The sequence below is a fragment of the Mercenaria mercenaria genome, chromosome 9 (assembly GCF_021730395.1).
Source record: "Mercenaria mercenaria strain notata chromosome 9, MADL_Memer_1, whole genome shotgun sequence".
NCBI lineage: Eukaryota > Metazoa > Mollusca > Bivalvia > Venerida > Veneridae > Mercenaria > Mercenaria mercenaria.
Genome location: NC_069369.1, coordinates 74,645,610 through 74,659,440, shown reverse-complemented (window position 1 = coordinate 74,659,440; position 13,831 = coordinate 74,645,610). Strand labels below are relative to the sequence as shown.

Sequence of the window (13,831 nt, the reverse complement as noted above, 5' to 3'; positions counted from 1 at the left end):
CAACCAAGTAAGTAAGCTGTAATGGTAAAGCTTGAAATTAGGCTTAACATGATGTTGTCATGCTCGAAGTTTTCAGTGAACAAATATCTTAATCGAGCCTTAAAATTGTCATTTCATACACAAAGTTATCCTGAAATAGGTTAATGTTTACAAAACTTGCAGACTGAAGAGCACTATGATCTTGACCTTTGACCTAGTGAACAAGAAAACCCTAGGTGTCATCTTCATACCACAGGGTATAATCGTTTGACAATTAACTTCTATTGGTTCAAGCACACACTAGTTCTTGATGGATGACACATTTTCAGTCACATGGTCAAGAAGAGTCATCAACAAGTGAATGAAGTATTGCCTGATAATTATCTCAACTGCAGTATGACCGGATGATCTGTAATCTATCAGTTATGTATGTACAATACTATGCTACATATGCAGTATGTTATAATGCAAAATGTTTGGATCTGAAAATGCATATCCATGCAGGCTGATCATGGTCTGCATTGTTTGCTATTCAGTCAACACATTTTTAGTGAACACCCCTTCAAACAATAATAATTAGAAGTGCTGCCTAAATTAAATAATGGACCAGTCCATTTTAGAAATTTAGCAAGGTAAAGATAGATGGAACAGTTTTGGAGAGGACATTAATTTTTTATCTCCTAGCGCTACCTTGACCTTTAATGTAGGAGTCAGGGTGTTGCGCATAACAGGTCATCCCAGTGAGGGGAACAATTGTACAAAGTAATATAAAAATACCTTAACGTATTGACCAGCACAAAAGTCTGGACAGACAGGATGACAGATGGAAAAGCCCAATCCTATAGTCCACAAAAATGGTCTGATTACCTACCTTTAAAAGTCCCCTTACTATCCAGTTATAGGCATCTGCTGTCTTATCCGGGAGTGTTTGAAATATATCATCTGCTAGATCCATACTGTAATATACATGAAACAGATCATGTCATTCTAATCTTAGTATCCTATTAACCTTTAGCCTGCTAAATTTCTAAAATGGACTCGTCCATCATTTAATTTGGGCAGAACCATTTATTATTCAAAGGGGTGTTTAATGAAAATTTACTGACTAAATAGCGAACAGTGCAGACCATGATCAGACTGCATGGATGTGCAGGCTGATCTTTGTCTGTACTGGTCGCAAAGGCAGAATCGTTTGCCGCCAGCAGGCTAACGGTTAAGGTTTTACTAATATATTTGAGCTAATTTCATGGAGAAAGCTCAAACCTTTATTAATTCAGTCATGAATCAATTTCATTGCAAAGCCAGTACTAGATCTGAGGTTATAAAACTGATACTGGAAACCAGCCTAAGAATGTTGCCTTGCCATTGGTCACTTTCAAAAATGCACTCAGAAACAGCCAATCAGATGCTAGAGTTTAGAGACCATGGAACATTGCAGTATAAGTCAGCGTTACTAAATGAAAAGTTGTATTTGAAGTAGGGGTCACCTATTCCTAGTCCTTCAGTTTAATTACAGCTGGAAGTTGATCTAGAAGAGTGCCTATATGTTTAAAATAAACTAATTATTTCCTTGCAAGTTACTCACCACATCATTTCATGAGTAACCTGTGGAAATTCAACATTAAATCATCTCTGCTAAAGGTAGTTCGGCACAGTTACATAAAAAGTTTCTACAATCATCTTTGCTTAAGGTAGTTTTGCACATTTTCACACACAAAAAATCGACCAAAATTCGGCAAATAAAAAAGATAGGGCAATGTGCTTGATTTTTTTCTAGACAGATTTGATTGGATGTCACCCAAGTTTTCATAATGGGAGTCTATGGGAATTTTGATAACATTTTATGGAACAGAAAATTTTCTACAATGCAGCTTTTAATAAAACTTCTCACAGTTGTTAATAAATGTATGGTCTACGGTGAAATAAAATGTATAAGTCTGTCTGGTTGTTTTTTTGATATCTGCCCATTACTAAAGAGATCCACACATTGCATGCCAATTTTAAGACATTATTTGGTATTATTTAATGTGTCAAACATTTTAATATTATATTTTATCTTTAGAAAGATATTCTAACAGCACCGGATTCATTTTCCTATTAAGAAAAGAAGGCTGAAAATTGTGTGTTATTCTACAATTCATTTTTCTGACGTCACAATTATCATGTCATGTAGCATCGAACGGCATAGCGGCGTACTGGAAAATAAACCAGCAAAAAAGAGCAAAATATTTTATGGACACCCTCAGGGATGTACTTAAAAATCCTTGGAAACGTGTTAGAATCGAAATAATATATCTCATTTAGTGATTTGCTCTTGAATAAAATCATTGTCGTTCAGATGCTTATCATTACATTACTCACGCTGCTCCCTCGTGATATAATTCCTCGTGTCTGAACTCCAAACAATGATTAATTCAACAACAAATCACGTCAGATATATTATTTCTTAAGTAACATTGCAGTTTTAATATATTTACTTACAGGTTGCAATTAATTAATAAAATGATTTTCATTTCCATTTTCCAAGTCCTGGCTTTATTTACATTATCAAGACAAATGGCAGTATACCATTAGTTCCATTAATCAAACATGCAGAGCTACCTTAAATCATTGCAGATTATAAATCTCACAAATGTGTACAGTTTTATGAATATAAAAAAAATCAAATTTATCACAAATCAGAGATTTAAAATTTTAACTGACAAAAATGTGTGTCTGTTAGGCAAAATGTAGTCATGTAGTTTTCTATCCTAGTCAATGAGTTAATAAAAATATTCAATTCTTGATACAGATATAAAAGTAACAAAAAGGCCTTTCGTGACAAAATATTTTGTCAATATTTTTTTACAATGCATTCAATTACAATATTACATACTTTTCATAAACAAATCTAATAACCTTTATTTATACTGATTCTGGTTACTATGGCATCTTACCCTATCTTATTCTGATGTACATCTTCTGCAAATTCAATGTCATCAATAACTCTTTCCTCCAACATGAGGGCAGGTGCTTGGTCTTTACAACTAAACACACAAAGAAGTTCCAAAAATGACAGTTGTAGCTGAGGACTCACTTCAATGCCTAGAATAAAAATATATATTTATATAGTAACGACCATTATATTCAAAGCTTACGACTTTCCTTTATCTAAAGATTTTATTTTCAGTTCCTTCTAGAGTCAATAACAGGTCATTCTTCTAATATTTCCCAACCACCAACTTTCTGAAAACAAGAATGATATCAACATTGGAACATGCACTCTGAAAATGTTTGACAGAATTATTATAATAAATAAAGTCCATAACAGAGCTGTAACTCCAGGAATAATAATCAGAAAGTCCTGACAATAGGCACATGTCTGCTTCATGTTGATGATGTGTTACCAAGTTTCATTTGAATTTGACAGAAACGGTAGGAGTTAAGTACACAATGTTTTGAGGTAGACGTAATATTTTGAAAGTCCAAGAAAACACCATAGCTCCCAAAAATAAGAATCGGACATGAAAATTATATTCTTACGGTTTCATGATGGTTGGCATATTTTTTGACAAATCAAGACAACTTGAAGGAATTTAGAACAGGGTCACCAAACAAATGCTGTCTGCATTTCAAAAAGATTTTTAAGACCTTTATTTTTACATGGCAACCCAACTTCTGCATAGATGACCTAGATTTAGAAGAATCTCAATGAGGATAACCCCAGGAATATTCTTGTGAAATTTTGGTGTTCTTTGCAAATATAGTGATCACTGATGCAGTGAATGACTGGAGGTATGGACATCCAAAAAATCGGAAAGCTCAGCTGATGTAGGAAGCAAAAAGTACTGTTGTCTGGTATTGCTTTTGTAATGTGTAATTATTCACTGAAACATTTGTATTGTAATCAGTGAATACCTTCCTCAGCCATTCTGTTATAAACTTCAATAGCATCATTCACTTCCCTCCGAGATATTCTCTCTTCCAGGGCCTCTGGACTGGCATCTGTATGCTGATAGTCTGTAATATCTGGCTGGAAGGCCTGAAAATAGAACGTCTCACATACAGCTTTCATTATCCCATTTATGTGAGATGTGAAGCTAAGGTCAGGCAAACCAATCCAAAGAAAAAATTTTTGAGGCCTGAAACAGTGGTGTGTTTTCACAAGTACTGCAGAAAATTTGGCATACAGCTTTCATTTTCCCATTTATGTGAGATGTGAAGCTAGCGTCAGGAAATTTTTTTAAGGCCTGACACAGTGGTATCTTTTTGCAAGTACTGCTATTCATATCTATAAGCATATAAAGATGCTTAAACTATATAATATAACCATTTTACAGCACTTACTGTGAAATTATTGTTACTCGAAGTGGACTAATTTTCATAGTTGTATCAATCCATAACATTTATTCCCAGCGAACATAGAAAATTCCTACTATTTTATCTTCAACCTTTACCCAGCTAAATTTCTAAAACAGACTGTTCCATACAAAAGGATTTTCACTGAAGATTTACTGACTGAATAGCTAACAGTACAGACCATGATCAGCCTGCACGGATGATCTTGGTCTGCACTGGTCGCAAAGGCAAAACCACTCGCCAACAGCAGGCTAAAGGTTAAACTTCAACAAGTTTACAGGTAAGCCCCCACGATGTAGCCATTTTCACCAACACCTCAAGATTCTATGGACCTCACAGTATAGATTTTTCAAATAATTACTGACCTTCACATGGGGTTTAGCAGCATCATGGTCAAAAGTGTTCCTGTACTCGTTCACCATAAATCGTGCTGCTCTCTTTCCTGATGCTTTGCTTAACAGGCATAATTTCTGCAAAACAATTAACAAAAGATATACTCCACAAGGAAACCATGTAAGATACATGGAAAGGATATAATATCTAATCCATGCAGCAATTTAAGTTCTTGATTTATTGTATGGCGACTATGGCAGGTCAGAAGTATATCATTGCCTTCATAATTTTTACATGTCCGAAACATTGAGGAATGATACCAGTTTCACTTTAGTAATGATTGCACTTTACTCGGACTTTATCATAGACTCTCTGTGTAAAATCTCACACTTTATATAGAAACCAAAGCATTAAATCACATAATATTCAAGTGACACTTTGAAGTTTCTTAGTTTGTAGCATCCTCTAGGACATGTGTGGTAAAAACATAAAATTCTATTTCTGAAATAGTCTGATATTTATTTCTAAAGTCACTACATGTTCATTGCAAAAATACTTAAGTTTTACCAAAGTGGAATCTAGCTCTCTGATTGATCAGATAGAATTATTGATGTCATGTTAAAACAACAGGGCCACAATGGCCCTAGATTGTTCATCTGAGTTTCAGAGTTGAAACAGCCTAAAGAGTGTGCAACTTTGGAAGAGGACCATAATATGCTATACTCCAGGTGTCAAAAGTTCCACAGGCAGTAGAAGTTGATTATATAAATTAGTGTGACAGAGGACAAACAGGTCAAACACTATAATTATGCTTCTTAGGTCGGAAAAAAAATACAGACAACTGGAGCAGACTGACGATGTTTTAGAAGGTCTCTTTATAGTGGTTATCTGCATCCAACGGTTCATGATAAGAGGTTGTTAAAAGGTATTTCAACATTTACCTCTAGTGGACTAGGGGACCAGGTGCTCACATCTGAATAATTTTAGAAAAAGACATGACAATGATGCTACAGAAGATTCATCAAGCCATTCATGAGATGAAGTTGTTAAGCTCTCCCGTTTTAATAAAATTGGAAGAGGTCCTTATAATAATGCTACAGTTCAAATTTGATACAGATCCATCAAGCTGTTTCAAGAAAGGAAGCTGTTTAAAAGGTGTTATATTTTTAACTCTAGCGGTCCATAAAAAGTATCTAAGCACCACTATTTAAACAACAATGGGAGAGGACCTTATATGATGCCACAGATCAAGTTTAATGAGCAACATCAAGCAGTTCATGAGAAAACTTCATTTCAATGTGTTTCTATTTTTAGTTCTGGCAGCCCCTAAAAGAGGCCAAGCTGAAATATTCAAACTTTATAGAAGACTTGCCAGGCTGCTAAAGACTTAGTTTGATACAATTCTTACCAGTAGTTTCAGGGGTGATGTCATCTAAAGAAACATGTGCATGGACACACAACTGAAGGACAAATGAAGAACGGACAAGATGACAGACGGTGAATGATCACAATAGCTCGGATATATTTGTAAAAAGAAGGTTTGGTCACACGAGGAGTCCCAGTATTACTGGCTTTGCTGTTGGTCCCAGTATTCAAACACAAACCTTTTGATTTCTGTCATCAGGAATTAGCTTAGGATCATCCATAAACTGATAACTTGGGCCGGTTGGATCCTGAAAGACAAACAAACAAACAAAAATGTAATGAGTCTGCAATTTTCTTATCACAACAAGAGGTCTTCCATATTCATACAAACCTAAATAACATTTCTTTACAAGGGCTGTGTATCATAATTTATTTCATGATATTTTGACCCAAAACTCTGTATGTACAGTTCCATGTTTAAGATCTAAGTACACAGAGCTTTTTCTCACTTTAATAGAAACAGAGTCTTAAAATGTTAACTTTATCATTTGAGAATTTGAACTCGGAACAGGGAAAAAAATTATACATTTAGCAGAATGCGATCTTTATACAGTCACATTTTCTGAGGGAAGAAAAGCTCTTAATTATAAAGCGTTATTCTTTAAAAGTAGAAAAACTGAATATTATGTTAACAAGAGGGCCATGATGGCCCTATATCGCTCACCTGAGTAGAGTTGTTTGCTTGAACAAATTTCCTAGCTAAAGCTTTAAAAATGGCAAACTGATGCTAAAATATTAGAAAGTAGGTCAGTAGGTCACATTCATGGTAACTGAAAGTCAATTTTAAGATCGGTATGCAAAACTGTACATGTCATCCAAATGTCAAGGTTGTATCTCAAAAAACAAGAAAGTAGGTCAGTAGGTCAAGGTTACAGTAAGGACTAGGTGACACGTAAGCATTTGGATACAACAGATAAATATATTTAAACAGTCCAGGAAATATGATCTGATAATTTTTGAAGTATTTTTTCCTATATAACTCATATAACAAGTGACCACCAGGGCAGGGCCTCTTTTCACCCCAGGGGCATAATTTGAACAATCCTGTTAGAGGTCCACTAGGCAATGATACATACCAAATATCAAAAGCCTAGGCCTTGATCTTCCATACAAAAAGACTTTTATTTTTTTCCCTACATAAGTCTATGTTAAACTTGGGACCCCCGGGGTAGGGCCTCTTTTCTCCCCAGGGTAATACTTTGAACAATTTTGGTAGAGAACCACAAGGCAATGCAACACACCAAATATTAAAAGCCTAGGCCTTGCAGTTTCAGACAAGAAGATTTTTAAAATTTTCTCCTATATAAGTCTTTGTAAAACTTGGGACCCTTGATGAGGGGCCACTTTTCACCCCAGGAGCACAATTTCATAGAGGACCACAAGGCAATGCTACATAAAAAATATCAAAGGCCTAAGTCTTGTAGTTTCAGACAAGAAGATTTTTAAAGTTTTTTCCTATATAAGTCTATGTAAAACTCGAGGACCCCCGATGCGGGGCCTCTTTCACCCCAGGGTAATAATTTGAACAATTTTGGTAGAGGACCACAAGGCAATGCTACATATCAAATATCAAGGTCTAGTCTTTGTTTAGACAAGAAGATTTTAAGTTTTTCCTACATAGTATGTAACTTGTGAACCGGCGGGCCTCTTTTCACCCAGGCACAATTGAACAATTAAGAGGACCATAGATTCACATGCAATATCAAGCTCTAAGTCTTGCGTTTGGACAAGAAGATTTTAAAGTTTTTCCTTTCGTTGCCATGGTAACCAAGCTGCAATAATTGAATAATTGAAGGACCACCAGTCACCGTGAATTGGGAAATCTGCCAGTAGTTTGGAAAGTTATTAAAAGTTGATGACACACACCTGACAGACACGAGCGTCACAAGCTCACATGCTTGCCTGGTGAGCTAAAACATGCCAAACCCATGAGAAGCACATAGGCATTTGCAACTAGCATGCATCTGCGCAGTCTGGTCAGGATCAATGCTGTTCGCTAACCGTTTCTCTAACTGCAATAGGCTTTGAAAGCTACCAGCATGGATCTTGACCAGACTGAGCGGATGTGCAGAATGGTCTGGATCCATGCTGGTTGCAAATGCACTATGTTGGTTTTCTCATGGTGCGGCTCAAATTACCTTTCCAACAGTTGAGGCTAAAGCTTTTAATATTGATAGTGAATCTCGTTTTTTCTTCTTGGGAATATTAATCTGTCCTCTAGGTATATCTGTACCATCTACATGGCTGGGTGGTTTCCCTTGAGAATCGACTGTAGCTGAAGAGGCAGTTGTACTTTGACACTGTCTACACAAAATACAGGTGGTCCTGAAACAAAAAATCACAGATAGAGGGTTCTCACTAGCAATTTTAAGTTGCAGTCCTGGGACTCACAGACAAGTTAAGAGACATTTTGTGAAAATACTTCACCTAAACAATTACTCTGGTAAAGACAGAATAGGTGAAATGTAAAACTTTTATTTTCTTATTATCAACATTGCATTTAAACATTTGCTATTTTCTGGAAAACAATAAGGCACAGTACATTTCATCTCATTTTTGCATGTCACTATCGATCACAGTGTCTGAGGATTCACTTGCATCATTTTTATTTAGAACTTTTTACCCCTATACCAAACAATGTTTGCTGATCTGGCATTGTAAGAAAATCTGAAACTAACTGAAATTTTGCAAAGAAATAATCAAGGTAAGACCACATCAACAGCATCATGAAATTACTTGACAAATTATAAGTATAAATAAGACTAATTTTAACTTTTTCTAAAAGGTTGTTTAATTTTGCCACGTAATTAGTATGTCAGAAAACAATCGAAATTACTTCAAACACTTCATAAACTATCAGTTTTCAATCAGTGATCATTGTCATCTATGCAAACACACAGACAATCACATATAATTGCATAAGTAATACACATGCAGTCATGTCTCACGGTGTTCTCCAAATAGACAACGCTGATTGGCTATACACAGCAATCAATGACAAGTGAGTAACTCCGCCCACTAATATTTTTTGTTCAGAGTCAAACCTTGTGTATTTGCAGGTGTTTGTAAACAATTAATTACAGAGTTGAAGTTTGCATCCCACTGCAGAAATTTGCGTCCAGAGATTCCACACGCATATTCTGGGACCAATTATGCATATGGGGATGCCATTTTAAGGTACTAATGCTTTCTTTCCATAAAACTATAAATAAACCTATGCCATTTCAAATTTCAATGAAATCTAATGACAACAAATGCAGAATATTCCAGAATTCACAAATCTTGGTTGGCTATAGTTGTTTGCATACATCACAAAGTCATTTCCCGCACAACCCTTCAAAATGCCATTTAAATTATTTTCAAAGGCAGAATTATAACTCTTTTTCAATACTGGTAACCACTGACTTTTTTGCATATCTTTGTTTTTTAGATGAATGTCCAAAGTTTGAAGAAATATTATTATTGGGAAATATTTTGCCCATCTCGTACCTGTATTGACAATATCAACATTATAGGATAAATCCCGTCCTCCGGTATTTCCGTAAATAGGGGGCTGGTGTGATTAACCACTATAAAGACCGTGTACAATATTAGCAATTATTTTTGCCAGAAGATAAGGATTTAGGAAAGTTCTTACTTTCTCACAATGAAAATACGTATTACTATTTTACGACCTCGGCAACAAAATCTTTGCAAAAATAATTTGTTAACCTTGAAAAATGCGAATAATTTCACACCATCGGTATCCAGCCACGGAAGCAGCAGTGTAGAATAAAAGATAAAATTTAAAAAATAAAGTAAACTTGGAGAATACTTTTGCTACGTCTTAATTATAACAATGTTTTATGATAATCTGCAATACTTTTCTATTCATTTTCTTTGTTTAAACCTTGAAAAAAGGATAGTCCTAAAAACTACCACTTAGCGGCTATATAGCGTAAAGGCCGATACCCGCCTCACCGTAAAACTGGGAACTTGCGTTTATTGGTGGCTAATACCGGAAAACGGGATTTATCCTATAATGTCGATATGGAGAATACTGAGACTCTAGTATATTCATTAAATGTTTCTGAAGTGCCTGGGAACATCAGCACTGATCGATCATGCTGTCAGATGTCATTTCCTTTTGACCCTACCCTACCCCCCTACCCTACCCTTTAGTCAAACCCCTGCTGGGGACCTAGACTTTGCGCGTCAACTAGCAAGAATGTTAAAGAGGTAAAAGTAGTGGTAAAAAGCAAGAAGGAAAAGGGTTAAAACAGGTTAAAACAGGGCAGCTGTATTTAAGGTGAGAGGTGCTCAATCTGGCTTACAGCCTGACTGAACACTGGCCAAGACGAGTTGACAACCCCTGAAGGTAAGGCATTCCAGTGATATACTGTACGAGGGAGGAATGAAAATTTGTGATAGTTGGATGAGGGTGAAACTGATATTTGAACGAATGCCTGGGAATGAGAGGTTCTGGTTCTGGAAGATCTAGTATTGGGAGTTAGGTAGTCCAGTAGTGGGATGGCGACCTGGTTATGCAAGATGTTATAGAACATAACCAGGCGCTGGTCAATGCGACGTAGTGCAAGGCATCGCCAATTTAGGGAGGTCAGCATGTTGTCTACACTAGAAGTACGGCGTGGGGACCACAGTGGAACTGTACTCCAGCTGAGGCCGTACAAGTGTTTTGTATGCTATACTGACTACTGAGACTCTAGTGTATTCATTACATAGTTATGAAGTGCACGGGGTGCAGTTAACTACTGCTATTGAACTACAGTCATGTAAGCTAAAACATATAAAATTGACAGAATTCTTTAATTTATTTTATCGTCAACGGACTGGTCTTAATATCCGACCTAGCTGCTTCAAAACTTTAAAAGTCTATGCAGCTATCATTTTATTTCCTAAATAAATGGCTTTTTTAGGTACAGAGTTCATACATTGAAATGCAGCAGTTGATCGCATTTTACATTGATCTCATTAAAACATAAAAGTTATCTCCCATTTAAACATTCCTCAGCTTAAACTATTTCCTTTTCTCACCTTGGTAAATAAAGATTTTTTAATAACGAAGTCCGCATTCTTATGGAGGCTGCCATTTTTCTAAACTTCTAACGAATACACACTGTAGAGCTGAGGTCGTCGTTAGAATGTATTTTTCCCCTTGACTTTTCACCTCCAGTTTTTTTTTCACCCCTAGCTGTTTCACCTCCTGTTTATTATATTGATTGAGTAGGTGTTAAGTGTTCTATTGTTATACTTGATTGATCTCTGATAATGGTAGGTGCTGCCAGCAGTCTTTAAGATCAGAGAAGTATATCAATAGACTTTTAGCACATACTTAATCAACATATTCAGCAACATAGATTCGTGTTGTTAAAATCATTGTTTTGAAAACTGAAAATATTAAAATGTTTAAATTTATCATTTATCAAAATAGCTTCTGCTACATACTGTAACTTTGCCATTTTAATGCATAAAAAATGACCATCTGTCATAATTATCTACAAAGGCTAATTCACCATAAATCAACTATCATTACATATCATAATTGCATGTTTATAGCCATTCTTTTTATTAAACCTCTTCTTTTTAATCGTTTAATTTAAAACTTGTCAAATGGTAAATGTCAATACTTTTAAAACGTTAATATAATACATACTAAATGCTTGAAGTACGTCATAAGTTTATAAAGCTAAATGCTATATGTCAATTGCCAAATGATATTTTAATACTATTAAATCATCAAATTCATTAAAGAGCTGTATCTCCCTTACTATGAAACTAATGAATATAACTTATAACTATTTAAAAACATATACTGTTCTAATAAACTGATCTGAAGCAATAACAAGTGCTACCAGTTTATAATGTGAACAGGAGACTGAAACTGTTTACACATAAATGTTAAGATAAACAGTTTCAGCTCTTTATTTGAATAGGCACTTATCAATAACACTTTGACAGTTATTGTTTTCCATTTTGCAATTTGCATTTATTATTTGATAGTCAATGTTTGACAAGTTGTCTGGCAAATAGCATTTTTCATTAAATATATTCATTAATTTAGCAATGTCGGTTAATAAACATGGTGTTCTGGCCTTCCTCAGTATGCTAATTGCAAATGCTAAATGCTTAAAGCCCGTCTGCTTAGCCTCATAGGGAGAGCGGATCTTGGGGTTGCGAGTTTGATCCCTGGGCAGGATATAATTGTGTTCTCTGGGATGATTTGATGAAAAACAGTTTCTGATATCATTCATCCTTCACCTCTGATTCATGCAGGCAAGTTGGCAGTTACTTGCAGAGAACAGGTTTGTTCTGGTACAGAATCTGAGAACACTGGTTAGGTTAACTGCCTGCCATTACAAAACTCAAATACTGTTAAAAACAGCGTTAAACCCAAAACAAACAAACTTAATGCTTTATGCCAAGTATCTAATGCTATATGCTGTACTGTTAAAAACAGCGTACCCAAAACAAACAAACTTACCACCAAATGCTAAATTTCAAATATTTAATGAAAAATGCTAAATGATAATTGTCAAAAACTTTATAATCCAGTAAAGGAACCAGTGAATGTCTCATTCATTTATCACCTGAATCAGTAGCATGTTCTGTATGGTGACTTGAATCAATAGCATGCTCTGTAAGCGGTGACTTGAATCAATAGCATGCTCTGTAAGTGGGTGACTTGAATCAATAGCATGTTCTGTAAGTGGGTGACTTGAATCAATAGCATATTCTGTAAGTGGGTGACTTGAATCAATAGCATGTTCTGTAATTGGGCGACTTGAATCAATAGCATGTTCTGTAAGTGGGTGACTTGAATCAATAGCATGTTCTGTAAGTCAGTGACTTGAATCAATAGCATGTTCATTCAGTTGGTGACTTCAATAAGGGCAATTTTTTTTGTTCATTCAGTTGGTGACTTGAATCAGTAACATGTTCTATCATTCAGTGACTTGAATCAATAGCAAGTTCTATCAGTCAGTGACTTAAATCAATAGCATTTTCTATCAGTCCTGGTCATTCAATGTGATCATGGGACCAGCAAACTCAATATTTAGAAAATGATAGTAAAAGGACATGTAAATTCATTCTCCGTAAGTAACTTTCAACTTCCCCAAATAAATCAAGAGTTGGAGGACCAATGGTTTCAGACAAAATGTCCTTTATCAATCATGAATTTCTTAAGGTTGGAAGATCCATATTAAGGCAATAGACAAACATTTTGTAATCTCGATTTAAAACAAATTACAGAACATTTATAATGAATAAAAAGTTTTGGTAATTGGACTATAAATATAGGAATCCGACGGAGGCTTCAAATAGTGCATCAAAACACTGTGTAACATTCAATAGGCAATACTATTTACATAACCCGTGGCAACAATAGGAATGTTCATATTTTAATGGAGTAGGCAGAGGAAAGAAAAACAAACAAATACGTAAGTATTAGAAAAATACTATGGTTTATTATTCTCTTGATAAAATTATCATCATCATCAACAGCAATAAAATCCTATATATTAAAGTACATATTATGTGGATATACAATACCAGAAATGTTTTTAGACATATTAATCATTATGTGTGAAAAAAAGTCTGAAACTGGGGGTTTAAGGCATGTAGAATTTAGAGTTTGTTTGAGAAACCAGTGGTTTGTTTTTTTGTTGTTGGACTTTAAGTCATATCAATTAATTGCATACTGAAACCACTCAGCAAAAAAGAGGCCCCTCTTTTATGGAATTCGGTTTAGCATAAA

At 35.2% G+C, this 13,831-nt stretch overlaps 1 protein-coding gene across 1 annotated transcript in view; it reads right to left on the bottom strand.

Annotated features, from left to right (window-relative positions):
- Nucleotides 1–11,228, bottom strand: part of LOC123546302 (pentatricopeptide repeat domain-containing protein 3, mitochondrial-like) — a 65,184-nt gene extending 53,956 nt beyond the window's left edge. Inside the window, exons 1-7 of the mRNA XM_053551725.1 lie at nt 11,110–11,228; nt 8,214–8,400; nt 6,255–6,323; nt 4,683–4,787; nt 3,877–4,000; nt 2,916–3,063; nt 851–935 (exon numbers count right to left, since the gene is read on the bottom strand). Coding sequence (XP_053407700.1) covers nt 851–935; nt 2,916–3,063; nt 3,877–4,000; nt 4,683–4,787; nt 6,255–6,323; nt 8,214–8,400; nt 11,110–11,165 — 774 coding nt within the window. The 5' untranslated portion in view covers nt 11,166–11,228. The remainder of the gene's footprint in view (nt 1–850; nt 936–2,915; nt 3,064–3,876; nt 4,001–4,682; nt 4,788–6,254; nt 6,324–8,213; nt 8,401–11,109) is intronic.
- Nucleotides 11,229–13,831: the final 2,603 nt, after the last annotated feature.